At 33.6% G+C, this 26,314-nt stretch overlaps 2 protein-coding genes across 2 annotated transcripts; one reads left to right on the top strand and one right to left on the bottom strand.

Annotated features, from left to right (window-relative positions):
- On the top strand, positions 1-2,182 carry LOC132559099 (collectin-12-like). Its single transcript, XM_060223711.1, has 3 exons — positions 1-100; positions 912-1,085; positions 1,941-2,182. The coding sequence occupies exons 1-3, from the start codon at positions 1-3 to the stop codon at positions 2,180-2,182; spliced, it is 516 nt and encodes a 171-aa protein (XP_060079694.1).
- A 1,870-nt stretch (positions 2,183-4,052) lies between these two features.
- LOC132559101 (uncharacterized) lies at positions 4,053-10,108 on the bottom strand. Its single transcript, XM_060223712.1, has 12 exons — positions 9,930-10,108; positions 9,410-9,555; positions 8,961-9,053; positions 8,636-8,792; positions 7,881-7,917; positions 7,561-7,719; positions 7,313-7,368; positions 6,657-6,794; positions 6,195-6,366; positions 5,392-5,496; positions 4,527-4,742; positions 4,053-4,256 (listed from the first exon to the last, which is right to left on the bottom strand). The coding sequence occupies exons 1-12, from the start codon at positions 10,106-10,108 to the stop codon at positions 4,053-4,055; spliced, it is 1,662 nt and encodes a 553-aa protein (XP_060079695.1).
- Positions 10,109-26,314: the final 16,206 nt, after the last annotated feature.

Genomic DNA, 26,314 nt, shown 5'->3' on the forward strand with positions numbered 1-26,314 from the left:
ATGGTTCAGTATTGTTCGGGAGACAACGATACAGATGTGGTTCGGTTCCTCGATACTCTGACTGATCGGACCGGAGCGAAAGCCTATCGCCTGGCATCAAGTACTGTACCATAAAATGTTAATTTCATATCTCTAAAAGATGCAAGTTACAATAATCTGCTGTTTTCAGCAAATCGGGCATATTTTTTTCAATGTTAGATTTTGTAAATTCGCACAAGCAATATCAAAATGTACGTTACAAACATTAATACTTATGTAGCCTTAAAACCCTCATTTCCCACCTTAGCGAGCTTCATGCAGCAGGGATGCAACCGATGAATGGGTACTTGAAGTTTAAGAATTAGTTTACAATCACAATTATCTTGAACAATTTTACATGAAAACTTACGTTATCCAAAGAAGACTTGTTCTTTGGTGTATATAATGTAACGAATTATCGACCGTAAATCTGACACCATAGGGTCTACATATAAGAATTTTCATTTGGTTGCGTTTTGATATGACTGATTCAAAGATTTACCCATATTAAAGTATCGCCTTAGAAGGAACCAATGTCGATAGCTGTTTTAGTAAGGCTGATGTATCGACCGCAATGTTAAATCTGTGATATATTATCATAAAAAGCACGCGTGATTTCTTTTAATTAAGGTAATTCTGATACTTTTTTCAGAAACCAAGTTTTCGCACAGCTGGTCGATATTATTCTAACGGGGAATTACATGACGTACTTTAAGCCAACCATAACAACGATAGTAATAATTAGATATTGAAAATGAAATCAGATGAACGCCGTTCACTGGAAAGGATACAGATCGATTGGATTACACTTCTGTTTGAATTTTTGTCTTGTGTGAAAAGCTTCTGGTGATTATAATTATAATAATGTTGAGTTACTGTTTCCTTATTTTCAGAATGTGACAGCGCCGGCTACACTTTGAATAGGATGACCGGCCAATGTCTGAAAGTTGTGTTAACGACAAAAAGTTATGTAGACGCCAAGCAATACTGTGAAGATGAGGGAGGTGTCTTAGCGAAGCTAGAGAGTACAGAGAGGATGATAGGAGCAATCAACATCACACTGATATGTAATTATTATATTACTTATCATTAGGAAGTGAGATGTAGGAATTTTGTATATTTTCACGTGTATAGCTGTATCGTTTTCGGTCATTTTTCATATTTTGAAAAAAATGAAAGAGAAAAATAAAGCAAATACAATAAATAAAAGAAAACAATAGCTCATTAAATTATTGGATATTGAGAGTAGACCTTCTTTCCTTCTTTCTTTGTTCTGTTTCTGTTCAAAGAATACAGGACTGTTTATTCTGAATTTGTCACTCACCTACATGCATATTCTCCAGTTGATTAGTACATTTGAACATTTATTTTGTTATCTATTTTTGGCTTCGCCACATCTATACTTTGACATTGATTTGGGATGATTTCGATATTTATTCAAAGTTAATTATATAGAGTCAAGCAAAATGATAAAGTGAACTTCATCTATAGGTGTGCCATCTTTCTAAAACGGGCTTGTCATCAATGCTAAGGATATATATCAGGAAGCAATAGTTGAAGAAAATCAATTTAGTCAAATGTACACCAATTCCATATCTCATTGAATTTTATCAGATGAATCCAAAGAATATTTGGGAACCAGAGTAGGGAATTCCGTTTTCCTATCGTTGAATATGTTTTCACTTTAAAATATGGTGCAAGTATGGAGTTGGGAAATACATTCAGAGATTATCAGGGGTCAATTGAAACGGGTTTATGTAAAGGAAGAAACGAATTTACGTTACAGTGAGTGCGTATTGCTGTAGTTTACAATATTTTAGTTACTTGAAATGATTGTTATTCAGACATTGAACTTTTAAAAGTGGAACGTGGAATGTAAATTAACATGTTTATGAAATTGGAATATTATGTTCTCATACCAGATTCCGATAAAAATGGATATCTGGTTGGGGCGACAGACATAGCGTCAGAAGGTGTTTGGACCTGGCAAGATGGCACACCTGTAGAAGGAATCGACGTTCTCTTCAACAACTATGATGCCAAGTATGAACCAGGACGTCCAGCTGACTGTGGCTCCTTATATAAAAGTGTTAGGATAGGAGACAACAGGTGTTTTGAGAAGAGACAATTCATTTGTGAACGAAGAGACTTGGAACCGCTTTGACTATTTTTTGTTCTCCAGCACAGACAAACCATTTTGGTGAAGTTCTCAATTGACGCATTCGTTCGCTTGATATCAGAATTCATTATACTGTTTCGTGTAAGGTGTTCATTTCTGAATTACTTGATTGTTACAATGATCTTATCAGTTTCTTCCTTATTATGGTTTACTGGTGTTGGATTTAAGAGTTGACATCTAGAAAACGATGAGAATCCCATGAAAGTGTGAATATCATTAGGAAACATAAAGGACACAAGGAAATTGTTGGTATTGAACAAGAGAATTTAAGTGCTGAATTATTTATCGACACCAACGCATGATTGATTTCTCGCCTTGTATCTTAGTTTGATCTATTAGAATTGGTTGTGGGGGAGTTTCAGAATTCTTCATACAGAAAATGAGAAATTTATTTATTAATTATGGTAATAGCCTTTCAATATTATCAACAATCTTGACACGTGTATCTACAAGATAAGTACATTTAATGACGGGTGCTGTTTAATTCAAAACTGCCACGGCATTCTGCATTTGCCTCGCAAACCGTAAGCTATGGCTACATTATGTCAATTGAAACATGCTACCGTGCTTATCTCTGAAATCATGGAGAAAAATGTCATTTCTATCGTAAACCATTTTATGTCAAATTAAACAATTTAGATCACTCAATTCATTTGATGTTTGTTGTGCTTATTGTAGTCAAAATACGTGTATAACATACACTTTCAGTATGTGTTTCCAGATTATTTTCTTAGTTAATTGTATCCTCTCCATCATTCCTTGTGCTCTATCATCGACTGGTACTTAAATATCAGTTAAGCAGTACATAAATACCGTTATTAAGATTTTTTAAACATTAATTTAATACATATATAGGCATGTTTAATCATCAATTGAGAGGGAAATGAATGTGTTCAAGGTTGTAATTTTTACATATATCAATCGATTGTAAGCATGGTTAACTATTCAATCAAATCAATTAAAACATATCACATATTTACACATGATCTTCGGTGAGAAGGGCCGTAAGAACTTGTTTTAGAAGCATTTGTCTTTTTTTGACATAAGATTTGTTTAAATAAAATCACGTTGGCATACTTATTGGATATTGAAATATCCATATGATTTCCTTAATGTAGAATTCTTCTCTGTGCCGTGAATGTTTCGTCAACTTTCGTGGATTATTAATTATTAGTTATGATATCGTTTATTGTCAGCCGTGAAATATATTACAAATTTCGCATAAAAAGCATAACAACGTCGCAACCGATGGCTTCAAAGCGAAAAAAAATATTATGGACTTCCAAAAAAATTAGGAAGCTTCCACATTCGTAGAAGCTAAGCGGAAGGGTTATTAAAATTATTAATTGTGACCAATGATCAAGGACGTTTGGAAACGCTTCCAAGGACAGGACAGGTGTAAATGATTTGTTATTAGCTATTGCCGGAGTGTGATTAAGACAAGAACAGAAATAAAATATGAGTATAAAGTTATGTGTTTTGTATTAGCAATGCCCAGGTACATATATAATCAAACATTATTATCAACATTCCAATAAAAAAAATGGAACAAATTATAGAATTATTGACAATATTGTCAAAGTATCGTTATCAGAAGATGGCGATCAGCCAATGTATCTGAAAAACACATTAAGAAGTTACCAAGTAATACATATCATTGTTAACTCAATATAAACGACATATTTTGGTTGCTTAAAACAATCGTGCGAAAATGTATGCAATATTGTGTAAATCTTAGCTTTTCTTGTCAGTTGAATTTTATTTAATAAATATAGATGTATGTAATTTCCTGATATAAAATATCAAAATTGTTTCATACAAAAACAGTTAAACAACATAAAACATATACATACGTTTAGAGGTTGACGGTGACAGTGAGTCCGCCTTTGTCGAGAGTAAGATGCTGTGTCTTTACAGTTTGACCGCTGTGTTTAATTCGGATTGTGTAATCTCCCATAAACCCTGATGCGTGTACTGTATTTCCGGTCACAGATTTAGTCACGTGAGTCCGCCATGTTTGGTGGAAGAGTGTTTGATACCTTCGTCCTGCAGCATTGGGCTAAAAAGCAAAATCGATCCTCATGATGGTTATAATTCAATATAAAGAAAAATCTTTTAGCAAAACATACATTAAAATACTTATGTACATGTATATCTATACGTAAAAGGTTAATGTGTGATATCTGGTTTTTTTTTCTTCTTTGATTTGATTTGGCCGTGTTTCTTAAAAAAATTGCATCCCTGCATTAAGTATCGCTCGGGTACATATTGTAAATTTTGTGCCTTCCTTTCGCCTGCACATTCAGAACACACTCATTAAATGCGTTACCTGTACATTAGATCCTGTTGCTAAAGCAGAGTTAGGTAGCCACAGTTGTCCATCCCAAAATCCCCACAGCAAAACCCCTTCAACTGCAGGGTGACTCATGAATAATGTCATCATATTTTCTAAAGCATTAGCCTTCAATGCTTCGTTAGCTTCATTTACCGTGAACTCGGTTATCCATATTGGGAGTCCTGCTTCTGCTATCTTGTCCAGTCGGTACTGGACGTAACAGAGATAGCATAAAACAATAATTAAAATACATTATCAAACATTATGGTATATTAATATAATTAGATTATGACAACTTAGTAACGCGGGTCCAAGGTTTCTTAAAAATCGATTCTAGTGAAATGAGAACTGCATTTAAGTGAAATAAATCAAAACGTTTTAAACAGTTAAACTGATATCACGTATCAATAACGTCTTACCACTGTAAACGTACGAATGCTTATTGCTGCTAATTTGTGTGTGGCTTTAATTGTATGGCAAGTATGTCATTTTGCTGTTTTATTTTCTTCCTGTCTGCCACATTTTTATTATGTGTTATCATGTTTTGCCGAGGTCGTCAAGCTCCGCCAAACACTTTTAAAGAGTTTTCTTTAACGATATTACCTTTCATCACAAATCAGTCTAACCAGGAAATGTATTCTACAAAAATGTAAAGATGTTGCGTTATTTGTCTATGTATTCTGAACTCAATATCAAGTGATTTCTTGTGAAACTAGGGTATGTCAGCTGTACTCTACCATCCTTCAATGACGAAGGGACAGTACAACTTTCTTTGCCAAACTTTAATGATGTAAGGGACAAGAAAATGTACACGACAAACCTTTTATGACGTAAGGGCAGATAAACGTACAATACTAACCTTTAATGACGTAATATCCATGTGACTGTTTGTATGGCACTGAATGCCAATGCCATATAACGGGATTCCAGCGTTCTTCAGTTCCACAGCTTGTTGCTTGTATGCCTAGTTATAAAGCAATCAGACTTATGATTTTATAAAAGTATGAAGACTGTTGAAATCTAAGATCGCTAAGGGATAATGTAGAAAAGATCCTTAGCAATTAAAATAAACCAATTGGTAGTCGTATCAAAATATGATGTCGGTTTTTTACAGATGTTTTTCAGTCAGTAAGAGGCATTACTTTGTTGATGAAGTCAACTGTACAAGAAAAAACATAAGTGCATAGTATCGTTCTATGAAAATTAAGCATTAAATACAGCGAAACGAAATAATGAGTCAAAATGCACTTTACGTATGTTTCGTTCCCAAAGACTCATTAATGATGCTATGAGCCAGAAAGGTTGTAGTTACTGGGGTAAAATCAAAATGTGTTAAAACAATTTTCAACAGAGATGCAGAGACCCCATATTTCAGTTTGCATATCAAATATGAAGTGATTTCAAAACAAGGTCAAGTACAAATGCTTATTATGTACCCTGCCCTAATTCAAATGAAGTAAACGTGAAATCCATGTTGATAATTATTTCCTATGTGGAAAAATGCTTGATGGCTATTAATGCAAATCTCCTTCAGAATTAACATAGTAGTAAAGACTGTTACAACCTACATGATAAGAAATATAGATGATAAAAATACAAAAATTGCAGCGACTTAAGAGATGAAATATGTTCAATCACATTACATATTACAGTATTTCTTACTGTGGTCATCTGACTTGAAGAGGCCACTGCGTATTCATTCAGAAACAGTTTCACTCCCGGCTCCGCCTGATGGATCCAGTTGAACATCTCCATACTTATGTTTGGGTGACCCGTATGCTGCTCAAAGTACATTCCGTGTAAATTTTCGTTGTATACATCCCAGTGCTCGAGACTAACCGTGTGATATATACATCATGTAGATAAGTGTTGTATCCGAAAGTATATCAATTTGATGGTAAAGACATATAATTTCAAATTTGAATCAATTATTTGATTCTGAAACCATTATTTACTTTCGAAGTAACAAGATAGTATACCCTTAATGTAATACGCTTTCTGCAATAAATATAATACAAAAAAGTCGATTTAATAAGCCTTGACAAGTATGAATAATGTTTGTAATTCACTATATCACGTTGCAAAAAAGACGTGAAAATCACATTGTTCACATAAAATAAATACCTTCCTCTAGTGCGTGATATGACATCATTAATATGTGTGTGCATAGCTTGTATCAGTGTTGATTGTCCCATTCCGTCAATCCAATCAGGATGTGTCCCGTGTGTCCCCCAAAACATGTTGTGTCCTCGGACCTTTACACTACAAATAAGTCGCTTAAGAAAATGATTTGAAATGTCTTTTTTATATCACTTAAATGTCAGCATGTCACAGCAGATTTCATATGCAAACCAAGAAAGCATTTCGGTAATATTACATATAATTTATGATGTGTTTTGGACCACTCTGCTGCAATCATGTTTAATGCAGAATAACCTTCGCGATCATTTTCTTTGGAAATCTCCAGTCGAGTAAACCATTTATTCTTTTAATCATTAATTTGTGCTAACTAGAATCTTAGAAATTATGAATGTGAATTATCAGTGGTAAATTACAATTGATCATTGCAAGTATCTTCTGTTGCTTTAGCTTAAAGTGATCACTGATGCCAGTAATATTATCGAAATTGTGTTTCGTTCAAAGATAATAAAAAGAAATAAACCTCGCTTATTTACAATAAGTAATAGTGATTGCATTTTGAATTGAAATGACATATCGTCATTGTTTATTGTTCAAATTCTTTTCACGACTGAGATATTCAATAAAACTACAAATATTACCCTTTCGCACGGAGGGCATTCACAGCTCTCATTGGTTTATCCAGATTTGGGTGACCCTGAAATGAAATATTTATTTGTAAATTAACAATATATATCTACCATATAGCCTATCGTTATATTTTCTATGCCATTTATATCTAAAAGTCAAAACATTTCTAAGCAGCGGTTTGAATGACAAAGGAATAGGATATCATAACCTGTTGATGAACACAAGATCGAGAAGTTGTATATTTGTATGTATTACTTGCCTGGCTCCATTCCATCTGTCGCCATTTAAGAGCGTTCTCCAGTACAGACCACTCAAAATTGTCGTAGAAAAATTGTTGGTATGCATGATACGACGAATCGACGATCTTGTTCGCTTCCACTACAGACCCAAATGCAAATTTGCTCTTCGTCTGTTGGATCTAAAAACAGAAAACGTTATGGACAAGTCTGTCTGACCGGTTAGTGGGTGTCTGTGGGAGAATGAGGTTTTAAACATATGGAAATAAAGATTTGGTTTCATATCAAATTGAACAACAGTGTTGCAATGAAGGTTGAACAAGTGTTATTGTAATAAAGTTACCTCAACTTGGTAGCCAGACCCATGTATGTTGTGCAAACTGAAATATAATTATGAGTTTGGAGTATGATTTTGTTGACATGTTTGTATTTTCTTGTTTTTATTTTACACCGAATGTTTTTCTGTGATAAAGCTATAATGCATGAGATTATTTTCAGATCTTTTTCATATAATTCGTTATGAAAAAACAAACAAACAAAAAAACAAATCCTGGCCCAATAAAAAGTTATCGTTATAAGTAAAATTTTATAATGAATTTTTCAAAACATACTTTTAAAATCAAATGCAAGAATACTTCCTTTATGTCATGTAGGTCTCGTTTCTCTCTGATTTTGGAATGCAATAGTATACAACCATCATTTGAACTTTGCAAATGAAACCTATTTTATTTCTTTTATCTCAATGTCATCCAATGTGTCCTTTTTCAACTCATCAGTTCATAGACAAACATTCAAGAAATAGTCGTGAACAATCTCTATGAATAAGATAATATACTCGTGTCCAGGTAAACGTGGATCTATATCACATATCTCTGATATGGCTGCCTTGCTGGTGGCAGGTTTTGCATCTATTTTTATTACCAGACGTGTTATCATCGAGGATATTAGTGTTCTGATATATGTAAAAGATAGATATGTACAAACAAATACCTGTTATAACAATTGTAAAAAGATGAAATTAGAAACATAGTGATTCCGCGAGACTCTTATAACAGAATATTTTTACGGATATATTCTAGCACTATCGCATAGACATACTTGATTGTGATTGGAGCTTTTCTTATATTGTTTATTCTAGCGTTGGCCTCAGATTTCCAGTTTGCATCATATGGTAGAAGTTTGAAACTTGCAGAATCGACGAGATAGTTCACTTCCGGTTCAGCGATTTGAATATATAAGTAAATCTGATGAAGATCTGAAAACAAGGTAAGGAAAATATATACAATAAGTAGAAACTAGTTCTGTCAGTCTTTACGTTAATTAGAGATATGAAATGAAACCTGTATACAAAAGACAAAAATATTCACATACATTACATTTATTTTGAAATGATGTTTTAGAAATACACAATATAATCACTTACTGTTTGGAATTTTCAAGTCAAAACCAACGTTTACCCAACCGTTATCTGTCCGCACCTTAGGGCTATCACCAAAGTCGTGGTACTGGTCATGGCCTGCAACATTAAAGTAAGAAAATCATCAGTATTTCAAGTAAAAGATCTCCATGTGGATAAGTACTGAAAACAAAGAGATAAGAAATAATACAAGTTTACTGATGGCCGACGCATTACAGTAAAAAGATTAGTTCTAGTTAAAGATAAGATATGAGATTGATATAAGTGAAAGTGTAGAAACATGACCAATCAGTTACTTGCAAGGTAATTTTGAGACTGAATTCTTAAATTGTCGGCTCTAAAACAAATTTGTATCCAGTTGCAAATAATAAGTCAATTATAGAGGATAATTCATCTTGTCATTGATACGCAACGCTTCTATCAAACGATTAACAAATATTGCTATTTATAGTTACCATTGATCGTCTCCTTTACCATGACCTCGACCTTATGGAACATGTGACCTTGTGCCATGTTAAGCAGTTTGACATGTGCACTAAAGACATACCTTTGACCAGGTAACACGTTAATGGTCTGGGCTATTCCAGACCAGCTGTGTTGTCTGGAACATATACCAGCAAATTTGACAGCAATTAACACTCCAACATTTAAATATGATCATGATCAAATTTCTAGAATTTCCGTATCTAAATATAAATGTATATGAGTACATTATCCTAGCCTCACAATGGGGATATTGTCGCTTAAAGCATATATGTATGTTTCTGTGAATTATTCCTATAATATAACCTTTGCAGGAACGTAACATACTGTTTAACGATTGACTAAATATTTGTGGCTTTTTTTGAACAGATGTGCCCATTTAAACATTAATTATATAGTTAGAAAATATGAAATTATGAAGAAACTACTAAAATAATTTGAAATTTGACTAAAATTATAAAATATCAATTAATAAAAATAAAATATTTATACCTGTTTGTTATTTTAGCACTATGGTGCCCATGATAGCTGGAAGTGCTTCTTGACAAAGTGCATGCTTGGCAAACCCAGTTTCCGGAAAATGATATGCTCTCAAAATCCGGATTTTTCAGAAGCTCTGTATCACCATAGATCAAAACGACAAACGGAAGCAGAAAGAAGAGTACGTCCATGCTTGCTTGTTGTCCTGATAACACTAGTGGACGCAGAATGTGTCCGGATCACAATACTATTGAATCAAATAGGAGGAATCATATCAGTTATCTTATCTTAGAGTTCATACAATGTTTCACATATCCATGTACATAGAGCCATGGTTGACATAAAAGTAGATTATTTCTACGTAAAAGTGGGTATTATTTCATTAGTTTTTAAAACGATTTCGTTTTATTCAGTCTTTTAAAACAATCAGCAACTTTTGACAACACTCTATCCGTTTTTATCTTGCTCGTATCCTCCTCTTGTACTGAGATGGTCGTCTTTATAGATCGTCAAAGAGATGAACTCGGTATACGTGTACTGAGAACGTAAAACATGTAACAAACCAAACAACCACCATGGACTCGACTTCCTTTAAAACGGAAAGTTAATAATATATCTGAAAGTGATATTAAACAACTTTGCAAGGTCTTTGTAACCTATTTTGATAAGCAAGATAAAACAAGTCAGTCAACAGGAGTGGGACAGATATCTCCCTTGTGTATGCCAGTGGTATCTTGGAAGATCATACCACCTAATTAGAAATACATACTTATTGTTGACAAAACTTAAAAAACAAACACTCGTTATGGGATTTGTTGGTTTATATAAGGTATTTTTGTGCAGGGTATTAACGTAGCATGTGGCTACCGCACAGAACAACATGCAGAAACCGATCTACACTATTCTATACCGATCGTGTTTCGAGAAACACAAACCGACCATGGCTAGGATCAAATCACACCTCACATCTTCAACGGAAGTGTAAAAATCCAACGATGTAGACCTCTCGGGGCTTCGACATATTGTTGATAGCTTTACAGAATACTGTCTTGGAGCGCAAAATGCCAAATATTTTTGTAAAGTCTAATCATTTCTGAAGGACGAATTCGCATATTAGGATTTACAGTTGTAGTTTTGACTGACATCAGTCATGACTTTTAAAATGATTAGTCATTTGAAATATGATTGGCTCGGTCTGTTAATCACATTGCAATTTTTCACTTAAGCTGATTAACAGAGAATAACTGCTCGCTACATGATATAGTTTAATTCAGTATTTGTATCTTCTGTGTCTAATTCTTAATTTGAATATAAATGGTGATATTTACTTGTTTGTCTTTTCTACAATCGTTTCAATAATTATGATCCTTAGCATCATCACTTGTCAAATACCCTGGTCAAGTGATAAATAAGCGGTTTGAAACACCACATACTCGCCTTTTCTGAGTGACCAACGTCGTAATTGGTTTTCTTTTTGCCTGATAGCGACTAGTCTTTGTGACCATCATATACCTTTCGCTGGTCTGTGTGACCAACTCATATCTTTTATTGGACTGTGTGGCCAATAGGAAATGTCTAATGATTGGAAGAGATGATGTTGGACGAGAGCACCTGTGAGTTCCAGGTTCTATATATACGTACCATGCCATACGTGATGATGCGTTAAGCCCATCGGAAGTTGCAATTATTTTTTTGCGTACTTTTAGTGTTTACAAATTCATTTATCTAATTGTATCATTAGTCACTTATCGAGTGATAGAAGGAAAAGAGAGAACCATCTCGCATGTGTGTTTTGTTAAGTTAATGTGTAGACTGTAATTATGACGTATTGTAAATAAATTGTATATTTTAAGGGTAAACTGTCAAGCAATCTCGGTCGGTTCTCTGTACACTGATCAGTCTTAAAAGGACGTAACAACTGTATGGTGCGGATTAATTCATTCTTTATATTCTTGGTTTTGAAAGTTTGCCTTTCTTTATTTCGGAACATTTCCTTCAGGCTGCTAATGCCAATATAACATAACAAGTAGAAGATCAGAGATTGACGTTTCGATGAGTATATGGTCACCTTCATCATTATCGTACAACCGAAAAAGTTGATCGATCCTTACCATCTGGTACACTACGTAAGACAGTGCTAGTATGCTCAACATTGGTCATTTGTCTGATGAAGCTGACCATGTAATCATCGAAACAACAACTCCTGACCTTTTTTCGATAGCTTAAGTTCATGTTTATGTTCATTTTTATGTTCAACTTCATATAAAGCTTCAATTCAATTAACATATCAGTATTGAAAAAAAGTAATGTAAAACGACACAGCTAATTTAACAAAACAAGGAAAACGTTAGGAGATTGAACACAAAGGAAAAGTCTCGATCACTTTACATGACGTAATTTTCCAACAATGTCAAAAAGTATGTTAATAAAAAACATTTATCCTGCTCTCTTCACCTTCTCTTCTGAAAGTAAAATATGGTTGCACCAATGATTTATCACTTCATTACAAATAACAAAAGCGAAGAAATCGTACCAAATACAGCATTTATTTAGATTGTTTGAATGTCTGTATAACAGGTGAAATATGATGTGCTGCTGTCAATCACTCAGCTTCTGGATCAATCTAAGTGGCCTTGTCGTCTAGTGGGTATATTAGTAGGACGCAATGCTTTTTTGTAATTGTATAAAGTTTGTGAGGATTCTGTCTGATTATTTATTAAACATGTATACGTTCTTTATGTTCTACATCTACAGTTATTACCTGGGCTTTGATAGTAACTTTTGTAAAATCTAAATTGTTTTGCAAATGAAGACATTTTTATCGTTTGAGTTATTTTTGTTTTTCAATTTTCAATTTACAATTTACAGACATAGCTATAAAACAGTGATAATTGTATATGATTAATTATAATAATTAATAATATTTGCTTTTATTCCCCTGTAGTATAATAAATATATATATATAATCATTTCCTCTTAGGGCTGATCCAGTGATAGACTGTTACACATTACAAAAGTACACTCTCTATCCGCAGCATTCCATCTTATCTCATATACGACCGTTATATTATTTGTAGTTCTTCATTTTCACAGGAATTTCATTTAGTCAATATCGCTCGAAACATTCCCATTACTTTCAATGAATTATAATTGAAAGATGAAGAATCAAACGAACTTGTTACTCAAGTATCGAAGATATTCTTCCCAGCACCATTCATTAACATTTTAGTTACATAAACTTCGTTCAATGGTTTAAAGCTCAGTATTTCTACAAGAATGATTCTGTTATCATGTTAATATTCATCTTGGATAATCCAACGAACAAAATATTTATTTTGAAGTATTACATTTATGTAAAGTATATGAACTTATTTCTTTTTTATTTGACGGTACTCTTTAATCCTTTGTTCTATAAAGACAGTGGGCATGGACACAAATGGTTTATTTTGCCATTTCTCAATTTGTTTATAGATGAAGAATGAAAATAATAAGCATACAAACTCATATTCTGGTTAATTGGAGTAAAATATTCTTATTTTTGTTTCCGAAAGATATAGAAAAAATAATAAAAGTACAATTGCTCTTTACAGCAGTTTTTCAACGTTTAACATTGAAGAAACATGTTATAATCATTACATTAGACGAAATTTCTACTTTCAGAAAACGAGTTCTGTCAAAGAAACGTTTTCTGTTCAATGGGAGTATCTTCATACTCCTCAGACTCGTCTGAGTAAGAAACGGCCTTCACAAGAACATTCGGGTCCTCCTTAGAGCTGTAAACAGATTACAACCACTATATAATGAAGCATTAACATAAATTAACTTTTTAATAACAAATTTATTTCATATTTGATACATTTACATACCTTTAATGATGATTTCGTGTAAATTTAATACCACCATGACATCATGACAAATTAAAAAAGCTTTTAATGTTGGAACTATAATCTTGGATTTGTCTATTTTTCAGACGTACATATGAGGATTCGTTCACATGATCATAAAAAATCCTATGTAGGCCCTACACGCATTTTCATGCTCAAATTTGCAACATCTAAGAATGTAAAGGCCGAAGATTTTGGAACATTTTCCATAATAGTCGACAGGGAAAACAACCTTTCAGACGGTTGGTTAAGGAAGCCATCTGGATACGCCGCAGCCGGCCAGTACTTAATAGGGACGAGGAGTTGGGGGAGGGGGTCACAGACTCTCGCACATCTATGACCCAGTGTTCAACAAAACGTAGCTGAATAGAGAATACATGGTCAGTATCGTACAATACAAGGTTTATTTTTGACGAGGGTTAGAAAAGACTGAGAAAGGCTCGCCATCTCAGTCTTTTCGTTCCGAGTCAAAAATAAACCTTGTATTGTACGATACTGACCATGTATTCTGTTTATCCTGCAACCATTTTTTTTACAATGTTTACATAAAACGAGTACAGCGCAATATTGTTTACCTTTGCTTGTACTGAAGCGGCGCCCTCACTTCGTCGCGTAAGAAGATTTCCATTCATAAAAATGCGCAATGAAATATAGTTCTGTTCGTTGTTATGACCTCAAATCATATTAAAACCCATTTGTGTATGAAAACATCACACAAATACAATTCATTTTCTGTAATTAACCGTTTAATACCATAACAGATATCATGAATCAATCAATAAAAAAGTTCAAATTTTTCAAAAATTACACACGTATGTAACAGTAAGATGTCACCGAAGACATGTGTAGCTTGACAGCCGTAGGAAATGTTAGATTCACGGGAACTGGATAATCGTCAGAGATTCTGAAATGTTTATTCACATTGGATTACTGTTGTTTGTGTAAATGTTCAATTGGTTTATGTGGAGAGTTGCACCGTAAAAGATGGAATTCAATTGCGAGTTTTCTTGTGTAACATTGTTACTGCACGTTAGTCAACTTGAAAATAGTCCGGTGAAAATCGGAACAACTTCACGTGAATCGTATTGACGGATAAAGCACTTTGTACTGACGGATAAAGGTACTGGTTTATCTGGCAGTAGTTATCGGCTGATACACGAAGCGGTTGCAGGATAAATTGACAGTGCATTGTCACTATCTGGTGTATTTTTTAGTCTATAATCTGTTTACCATCTCGTCACACTATTTTCGACCTTAGTGTACATAGGATTATAGTGCAGCCGAAAAATGGTCGATTCTGTACTATCTCGTACACTACGCATGTCAGTGCTAGTACGCTCGATAACATCTAAAATCTTACCGGCTTGTCTATTATAAAATAAATATAAGCCAGTGAAGCACGCGGGCCCTGCTAAGAATCGATATTTCTGATTGGTTATTGTGAAAACAGAAATCCATTGTTATTGTTGTTCCGCTTTCGCTTATATGTATTTTGATTTGTGCAAGAGATATCAGATACAGTTTTTAAAATACATACGTTCCAAATCTTGCCCCTTCATCTATTGTGTCTGGTAGTCGTTTGTTTACAGTCTCTGGTAGGAACAGTGTAAAAAAGGCCGGCTGTGACACTGATACAGCCAAAGATCACCAGAGGAAGTGCTTGACCGTAATGGCTGCCCACCAAAGTGCCCTGGGAGTGGAAGAAAAAACAGAACAAATAATCACATCTGTAGAATATAGGCTAAAGTATGTTAAATGGTTAACCGTCGCATTTCGCACATATCGTATGACGGAATATCGATATTTTCTGGAATAAATTGATATTATATCCATGAGGATACTATATGTTTCAATATTTATAATATTTTTTAGTAAAAAATTAGAAAAATTCTTTATTTGCCACCGTTAAAAGGAATATTTCAGTTCTTTTTATGTAGACGACATGTAAATACATTGGGGATCCATATTATTAAAACTGAAAGAATAATCTATTAAGCTCTTACCAGTGTGACATTTGTACATGGAAATCTTGCATGTTATCGACTACGATCTACGGGAGACAACTCCGTCGATCATGAGAAGGTCTTACGGATTTGCTACATACATATCTTTTCATGAAAAACATGACGAAAGGCAGTTTCCAGTTACCGGCTGGTATATAATTAATTGTCCTACTTTTTATTTGAGAAACATTTTTGCTATCTCTATTATCTCTAACTCTGTAAAATGTCTGACATTGTTAAATACTCATTAATCAATTTCTTCCTACTTACTAGCATATTAATCACTTCAAACAGACTGAATCAATGAGCACAAATAATATTCATATATACAGATGAAGCCATGCCCTTTCACTTTTAATTGAAGGAAAGAACCAATATCTGACTGGTGAAATCAAAATTCTCTTCTGTTTAATTTGAAGAGTTCTAATTAATTGTTAAACGAAAATAATCATTGTATGGTATATTTCATTGAATTTAATTGAATTGATGTGCATCAATTATGGCGTGAAAAATACTATTGCTATTGCTTTGACAAGCAATAGATATCATACGTCAAAAAACTTTTGTTTAATATTTAACCATCCTGTTTCTTTGGTTTGAAGGGGAACACAAGTAAACAAGAGGTGGGGGAGCAAGGGGAATCGGCAAAACTCATTCTCGGCCCACATCGGCTGTCAAGCTTATCACTATACCATGACACTGACAGAGTGAAAAGAAGGGAAGTAACTCTGGAAGATCAGAATGACAAAACCATTAATGCTTCAGACTAAATTGTGACAGAATCTTACCATTCCTACATTAGAATGATTTGAAGAATTTGTTATTTTCTATGTAATGGGTCCTCCCCGGAATGCCGACACAACACGTATCAGACATTACCAAAACCGAATAATTCCTACAGGAGGAGTAGTATTTTTTAAGGAATTGCACTATTTTCCCCATTGGGTCTTTTGGACCAGATGAGCTAACAAGGCTTAATTTGATTACGATCACATTACGGTTGTTACGCTATCAGTACGTTTTTATGCTTTGTGTTTGATAACTTACCAATTTCACAATATATGGTGCCGACATGCCACCGATACGTGCCACACACGAGCTAGCACCCATCCCGCCTGTGCGAACCACTGTCGGGAACAACTCATTAGAGAAAATGTATATAACTGCAAAGGCTCCCGTGGGTGCTAACTTCCCGATACAGTCTGCAGGTATATACACAGCATAGAAAAAATAGTGAATGGTTTAAAGTCTGCAGGTATATATACAGCATAGAGAAATGGTCAATGGTTTAAAGTCTGCAGTTATATATACAGCATAGAGAAATGGTCAATGATTCAAAGTCCTTAAGCAGATACAGCATAGAGCAACGATGAAGATATAGCATAGGACAATAGCTCGAAGACTACAGGCGTAAACAGCATCATGTATAACAGATGAATTTATATAGATCAGATAAGAAAAAATCCAGTGATTCTTCCTACAGGTGGCTTCGAGTTCTATCCCAGAGGTAATCTTCAGTGATTTTTTATTTTGTCCACAATGTATTGTATAGGATTTTTTTGTCGAGAGGTTCTATTTTAAGTATTTGCGAGGAGGAAATAAAATTGGGAAAAAATGTCAAAGGTACTGATCAATTCATGCCTTCTGTGAACATTTGATTAGCTTCTTTCAGTTTTCTGAAATGGATTCCTTCTCTAAGTAGCTTTTTATACACATAAGGTACTAAGTAAATATAGTTGTAATGAAAAAAGTCATTGTTGCACTTTGATGTTAAAGATTCAACTTGACCAATGTAAGAGATCCAGCCAGAACAAAATCCAACGTTCAAACACCATATATAATATCAAGATAGAAAATAAACCAAAATTTTAAAAAAAGAAAGAAAATAAGATATATTTAAAAACTGATTTTTCCCTTCTAATAGTACAGTGAATATGGTCAATAGGTTGGAAGCACCACTAAGTATCGTAAAGAAAGCATGCACATTTCTTCGTCCGAATTTCAATAGAAGTCCTATCGTTAATGCAATGGAGTAACTCGACAACCGCTAGTAGAAGAAATAACAGATAAAAGTTTCCTCCAAGGTTACTCATATGTATGGTCGTTCCAAAGAGTATCTGTGAGACTGAAAACCTGTGAAAATAAAGATAAATTTTATTAGCTAAAATTATTTTGAAACAAACTACATAAGAAAATGCCCCCCTTCCGGCAGAGGCAAAGAATTTATGCTTTAATGTTTTAGCTTTATTGTCAGTTGGTATGACATCGAATTCCCTTAGACATGTACCGTTTCTTGTCGTGTTCAATGTCCTTATCATAAAAAAACTATGAGTCATTACATCTACACATGATCCATCATTTTTCTGTACATTTTCATTGAAATTGATTCTCAACTTTAGGAAATGTCTAGACCAGATCCCTCTAAACAAAGGACTTATTTGGTTACCATGGAAACTAAGCGACATCTAATGTTTTGGAAGGTAGTACCATTATGATAACCATTCATATAATTATATATTGATTTTAGCAAATTCGAAGAGTATTTCTATTTCACTCAAAACCTTCATAAAAGACTTCATTATTTTTCCGTTAAAATGGTTCTGGAAACACAAATTATAGCCCGTGAGAAGTAAACATAATTTGACAAAGTTTCATTGAAATGATTCAATGACCGATGAGCTTTGTGCCATTACAAACAAAAAACCTGTGTATAGTGACCTGGTTACTTTGATGACAAGCTAAATCAAGTATTGTTTCATACAAAAATATATATACATGTGTGAAGGGTTTCGCTAATAGTCATAGTCATCTTCCCTACATGCTTGGAATGTGTCCTAACACCACTGGAGGTCCCAAAGTTGATGAGAGTTGGTGTGTACTACGATATTACTCCGGGAACCCTTCATACAAGATAACACAAACCATGTGCCTGTTTACACATATAGATAGGGACCATGCATTTGAATATGACATTCAAGAGTCATTAAGTAATTCTATGACTACATCGCAATGCTAACACACAAATTCTAACAAATTAATGAATAAGATTAGAGATCATACGAAGAAAAAAATAATCAGAATAGAACATAAAAACGTATAACGAAAGTTTAGCAGTACACTAATCTATCATTAGTATCATTTTAACCTTCCCCGTAGTCGTTTTTTAGTGTACGGTTAATTTTAATACAATTCGTTTGTTTGGAATTTTAAAAAAATGTGTGCATTGATATTCAATTAAGAAGTATTTGGCAGTATATTTTACGAGTTTGTGAAAATACTTTATCTTAACAGGCCTCTTAATTAAGTCCAACAACTTAAGATATGTCAGTTTATCGAGATCTATAGTAACGTTTCAGGTCCATGCTGGAACTTTTCTACGTTTCTGGTCCCAGGTGGAACTTTTCTATGTTTTCGATCCCTGAGAGAACTTTTCTACGTTTCGGGTACCCTTGCTCTGATACAGAATTTTATCAATAATTACATATATTTATATCTAAATAAGTATTGAAGCAAACTTTTCTATATAGTGTAGAATATAAAAAATAAGTGTAAACATAAACACAGATCTATACTTTTACATAATGTAAATTATTTGATGAGATCTTATTTCTGAACCTCATCAGTTGCTGGTATTACTGAAAGGACTTTGGACCTGTATCTGATGAGGTGAAGACATTTAACCTCAACATATATTTACAAATATATAGCCTAGTGATTAATGATATACATATGTAATTTTCATGTTTTTGAGTATAAATTTAGATTTAATCCAAGAAGTCCCTGAATCCAAGTGTTATCCTTAAAATAGTAACAAATTTAGGTAGGTAGGAGTTGCTTCCCTGGTATATAATTGCAGTATTATTATCTAATGATTATGTTGTATGTTAATGTTTTTGTCTTGTACCAATGTGATGTTAACAATATTTGTGGGAGAGAACTTACATAGGCTCTGTCCGATGTCCAATTCCTTTGTCAGATATGTATTTATATGTCAATAAAAAATCTGTGAAATTGAAATCAACGTTTACATCATATGTTAATACATTGATGAAACCCTTTCCCCTAAAGATAGTAAAATTTCATGTTGCTCATGCGTCTGATGTCTGACTTAGGAATCCATTCCAAGGAGGAATTAAGTTTGTTTGATACATTACGTCTTTCATGACATCCTGTAATGTTCCTTTTTGTCGGTCGGTAACTATAGAAGAGACAGAAAATTTCAGACTATTTGATTCTTGCTACTTGTTATTCGACAAAGAAAAAAAATTAGTTATTATCTTAAATTGAGCAGTTAATTTAGCAAACGGCAAAGAGCATATCAAGTGTTGATATAAGGTGGTCGCTGTGACAAAAATCGTTATGACCTTCAATATTCTATGAAAAACAAACACGAATATTCTACAAAGATTAAATTATTCAAAATGTAATACACTTTATTAGAAAATAGATAAGGAAGTATTGCTCTATCGTGCATTATGAATAAAGTACTGACGATAACAAGGAATATATGTGTTCCTTTTATGATATGAGGAAAAGAATTATTCATTTTATAGAGCCTCAATCGAGATTCATGAATACGTTCTATTCACTAGGAGATAGATTAAACTTTTTACAATATCATTGATATTTCTTATTGAAAGAGCAATACGGAAAAAAATCGGAAGAAAGGGGTCTGCATATGTTTTATTGCTGAAGATTTAAACGCCGATTATTTTTAAACATGTGTGTATGATCCACCTGGTAAAGTTTCTATCATTCGTAGGATAGAGAATCATAATCCCTATAAAACACTCCTCAGTGAAGTTAATAGCATACCGGTACGTTTATGGAGACACAAACACGAATAGCTACCAAAGGGAGACACTCTGTGGCATTGGTTTTAATAATGAATGAACAAATGTATGTGTAGTGCTCAAAATTTACAAATTTCTTCCAGACTATTGACTTATATATCCTGTCATGACTGACGGGTTAAGATTATCGTACGAGGCTAGATTGACAGAAGCGCTTATCAAAACAGGACAAAAGACTTCTCTTAGTCATTCAATTCCACTTTCAGATGTATCGATGCACTGTCTTTCAATAAAAGAACTTTATTGACCAAGTCTATCGTATAGTATCTAATGTTCGCAGGCTTCTCATCAAACTCAATGATAAGCGTTGGATTCGATTTTCTTATTTAGGATTTTCCTAAATAAAACTTTATATGTATCGCCAGTTGACAGACAAAATCACACCAGTATTCGAGAGAAGTAGGTTGATGAAGACTCGGAAAACCCTATGATTGTCACAATTGTCTCATTTGGAAAACATTTCCCAGTGAATTTGGATGTTTTCGATGCCTGTTAGTGGTTCCGTTGTTGTTAAACTTGTTTTCAATTTAGAGCGTGAAAATGTAATTACATGACGGATGTTGTGGATGAAGCAGAAACCCCTGGTCTTATACTTTTTAGTGCCCCCATGTGAATATTTGTCGTTAGTCCACATGGGTAATACAATCACAATCACATAGCTTTATAATATTAAAACTAGCCTATGAACGTGTTGTATAGAAACTCGTTGTTACTTTTAGGTAAAAGAATGGAATATCAATGTCAATGACCGAAAACTTCTAAATTTATTCCTGCTGAATTAGAAAAAAATGAAATGTTGTAACACTTAGCATAACACAAGTTCACCATTGTTCTATCGCCCTTTGAAGCAGTCCTTACTGAACCCTCTGCCTCGCCATTGTAAGCTCATGTTTCACACGTTTTTGCATCCTGATTAAAGATTTTCTTCTGTCTTTAAACCAATGTCTCTGAACACTCCTTCTCTATCCTTTGAGATACTGGTGATTTTTAAGCTGTCGATTTGTTTTCGGATTTATTTGATTCAGTATATTGATTTCACTGACATGTGTTGACATCATATCGTGTATTAATCCTGTGCTTTTTGATGGAGTGTTTGTACTACTGCTTTGAACAGTTTTCTATACAGCCAGATTTTTAAAAAGTTACGTATCACCTGTGAACATTTAAGATGTGCTTGTATACACATAAGCTGTAAAGCACAATGTACTTTAAGACTAGTTTGAAATTTATCAATGAATTACATGTTTTACTTCAACACCCTTTATTAACATTCCACATTGCCTTCATTCTATATTCATTTCAAACACGCTTACGTTCAACATTTTACGGAAGTCAGTAAGGGTCAAGGGGGAAATAATCAGTTGTTATAACGACATATCTTAATCATTATTGCGAGATATTAAGTCCTTAAAACAATATGATTTTTCTACTCGATGATCCTTGCCGGCTTCCGTACGTAACATTACTCGCTGTACATATGATATGACAAAAAGCAATATAAAGATGCCAGTTTTTTAAGGGTTGTGTTAAAGTCAGGACAATACTCGTGATTGACAAGGATACCTTGCCAAACTCAATCGTCGTCTATTCTCCTACTAATTGACATTTTTAAACAATATGATATCCAAAGACGGTAACCAATTTTCCATTTATGTTTAACATTTATCGATTCTTTCAGTCATTTTGTTGTTAATTTTCAGCTTGTAAATCACTAGTTCTTTTGGAATTTCCTTTGTTTTCATTTGCTTTGTTTTGATGGATTTTTTTCAGCGAGTTTTCAATAATTTTTTCTTAGCAAAATGTATGAAAAATCAATGATATTATGTAATGTACATCATTCATTCTGTTAATGTCTGACAAACAACTCCATACTAATGATTCGTCCATTCACTATACTGTTAAAAACAAAATCTAGACACATTATAATACTAGCAACTTATATACAAAAATACGACCACATGTATCTGTTGATTGACGGCGGTACTAGGAGTGCACGTAATACGACATCAGGTCACGCCAGTAATGGGTTTGTATATACTACTTGAGGATTTCATTCTATCTTCACTTTACGATATAACGATGTTTTATTTCCAGATGACAATTAGATATATCAGTTACATTATGATTCTAAACGATGAACAGCTGTGTTGTTATCCTTTTTTGCCTTTTGCGAGTTATAGAGAGAGACATGATATATAATGCTTAACCACAACAGGATGTAGTATTAAGCATTAGTAAAGTGCGGAACAATGGGAAGATGCATTTCTTGTGTAATGTCAATACAATGGATGCAATCTTTCAGCGTCAAAACACAGGATATATTTCTGTTCACTTCAACCATGCGTGATAGATTTTATGCATGACATGTGTTTCAGGAATGTTGTGATGTCTGATATAAGAAAATAACAAGATGTGTTTATAAAGCACTATACCCACGGTTGCAACTCAAAATTCTGAAGTGGGATATAAAAACTGCACTGTGAAATGCATGTTCTGATTGCATATACACTTTGTGAAACACTTATGTCTTTATTGTGATCTGAACTCACACTTATGCACAAAATGTGCATGTATACTTAGATAATGAACAAAACTTCAAATCGTTCAATGTGTGCATCCGTTGTATAGATAATGAACGAAAACTGTGAATTATTAGGAATTTTCTGAGTTCAAGGCACGTTCCTCTTATAGTGCAATAGTTATGGACAAGGTTCAAGGTTAAAACAGACAAAGAAGTATACAAACAGATAGCATAAAAATAATATACCCCCGACCTTTCGATCCGAAGGCATAAAAACATAGTGACTAATCTGTGCGCTGCATTGGTATTCTATCTGCATATTGAAGTTTTTCAGCAATTTAGGTATGCCGCAACATTTGCCTGCATGCCTGCTGATCAAATAAGATTAGAAAACATGGTACAACTTGTCACACTTTGAGTGATAAACATAAACAATGAATAATAATGAACACAAAGTAATGTGATTACACAAACACACTGCCATGTATACATACCCGCATTCACTTTCCTCACAACAACAGAGAGCAGGGATCATAAATCAGTAGATACCAGTGGTACAGAGCGTGCCGTTATCGTTATCTGTAGGCAAGTCACTATTTTGTGTTATAAATATGTCTTACTTGTTAATCAGCGGGTGATAATTTAAATTGCTACGATTTGCATGAATAAATGCTTAATATAAAATCATAGATCACACATATGTTTAGTAAATAAGATACTCATTTATTTTTCTTTCACTTAAAATGATTAAACTGATTAAAATAAAAGGATAGAAGACCCAAAATAGTTTGCAGAAAAGTGATTTTGTCTACAAATAAAAACTTTTTAGTTTAGACAGTGGATTAAATCGACTTCTTTGAAATTATACATTAGAGCTTACTACTTTTGAAAGACGTGTATTAAGAATACATTGTTATGTTATATCAGAAACATATGTAATGTAACTTGATGGTAATGTGTGTGGATTGTAGTACAAAATACTATATTTAACCTGTTCATTGTAGATACTAAGTATAATATAGGGACACTACTCAATATCAAATCTAGGTGAACGTTGTGGATTGTTGATTGTTTAAGTGTTTTGGATATAGAATGGAGTATGATACATTGTTATGCAATATATTCGTATAATTGTTTGAACTTCCAATTTCTTACATATCAAAATGCGTTCGCTAAATATCATCTGTCTAGTGTCAATCTTACTGATAATATTGATATATTGATTTGTGTATATATATCATGGAGTAAAACCTTGTTGGTAATTCGGTCTGCTGTGCTGTCTGACAGATAGAAGCAATACTGTAGCAAGGTGGTAGTGTTAAGGTAGGATTATATATCGATATAAATTTGTCATTTCAATATTTATAACATTATTATAATTATCGAAACCTAGGAGGACTAAACAACTGTATGATGCAATTAAGTTCATTGTTTGGCTTTAATATATTTTATCCAAATTTGTATCAAAACTGCACAGTAATGAAGAAGAAAAACTGTAAAATTAAGGTAATCTATAAACAACTACAACTAAACCCAGGTAGATAGATTAACTGGCAAAGATTTCCGAGTTAAATTTGCAATTATCTATCGATAACTAAACAAGACAGGAATTTGAGAATTTTTACATGACCGGTCACTTCAGTTCAATTGTAGTCACATTGGCATCCACCGATAACCACAGCAAAACGGTACATTTATAGTCAACTTAACACATGTACAGTGTGGCATATTTGCTTGAAAAAATGATATATACTACATCAAACCTTGATATACATCGTGGACAATATGTGAGGAGTGGCAGGGCAATATACTTAATTAAGCGTTAGTGTACAACTGGAGAAGGAAGACACGATGTTCTGCTAAGCCAATGTGTATATTGTAGATTACAAGTATAGAGAGGGAAGGCAACAAGCTACTTACATATTCAGTTGTATAGACTGTTTTTAATATAGATATACATTGTGGAAACGGTGTATTGAGAGGAAAGGCAACAAAGTACAGCAATACTAAGCGTAGATTGTGTTAATGGCACTACCTGTAACTCAGAACTACATTGTGAATAACCTATATTGAATATAAAAGTAAATTATACATTAGGTATATGACAAAAGAGATCACATTGTTATTGGGGAAGATAATACATAGTGTTGATCCGGTCTCTTTAGATGGAAGACGAAACATAACATTTCAATAAGATCAATTTGATGATTAAGTGTAGATGGAAAACAGGATGATACCAGCATTATAATTTTAGATAGTAAGGGCACATTGAAGTGTGGTGTGTTATATTAGGAAAATATAATTAATCGGTATTTCCGTTTATCAATTAATATGATCAGAACCTGTGCCTATCAGATATAAAATACAATACAATGGTCAATTGTAAGCCTAGATAGGGTATACGTACTAAGACACGAACTGGTCACAAAACAATTGCCTTTGTTATCTATATGGCCCAATTAAATGCGGAATGATTATACATTGAACATAGATCATAACGAATATTTAACGTAATGGCAATGCATGTAATCTACAGAGTCAACCAAGCATGTTGCAATATCATAATGGATAAAATGCGGGCAAACTATGAACAAAGCCAGCATATCAGTTTATAGTAGAAAACTGTTTAAACGCTTTCTAAATCGGCCTTCTGTACCTCCATTGTCCCCCAGTCTACTTGGACGTTAAACAGAGAAAAAATAAACCATGGCCTGACTTCAGTGGTGCATTAATACGTAGGGCTGTACGTTCAGGTTTTAGAACCAGACTAACGTCCACCGCTCAAACACTCACGTCAAAACGGTGTATTGGGAACTTATACCTCAATCTTCAAGGTAAGCACTATGTAATGTTATCCCGTTATCTGTTATCAGAACATCTTTTATACGATAATAGTATAAGTGGTAGGTGCTATTATTCTATGTAAATGCGGGAGTGGTTGGGTTTCTTTTTTTTTCTACACTTCTGTTCTTTGTTGTAGTATAGCAAAGGGGAAATATGTAGAAATGTTTCAAACAATTTTCTAAATAGAAAATTTAATTTCATTGATATAGCATACCATTTTGCGATCCTGTGATCGATGTTAAATATACATTTATATAACATTAGTCTCATATTATCTTGTATTATTGTATTA

This window comes from Ylistrum balloti, unplaced genomic scaffold (genome assembly GCF_031769215.1).
Source record: "Ylistrum balloti isolate Yb309-2 unplaced genomic scaffold, AGI_CSIRO_Ybal_v1 Utg370856, whole genome shotgun sequence".
Lineage (NCBI taxonomy): Eukaryota > Metazoa > Mollusca > Bivalvia > Pectinida > Pectinidae > Ylistrum > Ylistrum balloti.

Excerpts from the sequence above, each read along its gene's own strand:
- LOC132559099 (XM_060223711.1), top strand. The coding sequence starts at position 1 with ATGGTTCAGTATTGTTCGGGAGACAACGATACAGATGTGGTTCGGTTC. Across the intron at positions 101-911 it reads AGCCTATCGCCTGGCATCAA|AATGTGACAGCGCCGGCTAC; the intron begins GTACTGTACCAT and ends CCTTATTTTCAG. Across the intron at positions 1,086-1,940 it reads AATCAACATCACACTGATAT|ATTCCGATAAAAATGGATAT; the intron begins GTAATTATTATA and ends TTCTCATACCAG.
- LOC132559101 (XM_060223712.1), bottom strand. The coding sequence starts at position 10,108 with ATGGACGTACTCTTCTTTCTGCTTCCGTTTGTCGTTTTGATCTATGGT. Across the intron at positions 9,054-9,409 it reads GGTAAAGGAGACGATCAATG|GCCATGACCAGTACCACGAC; the intron begins GTAACTATAAAT and ends TTAATGTTGCAG. Across the intron at positions 6,795-7,312 it reads AATGCCCTCCGTGCGAAAGG|TGTAAAGGTCCGAGGACACA; the intron begins GTAATATTTGTA and ends ACTTATTTGTAG.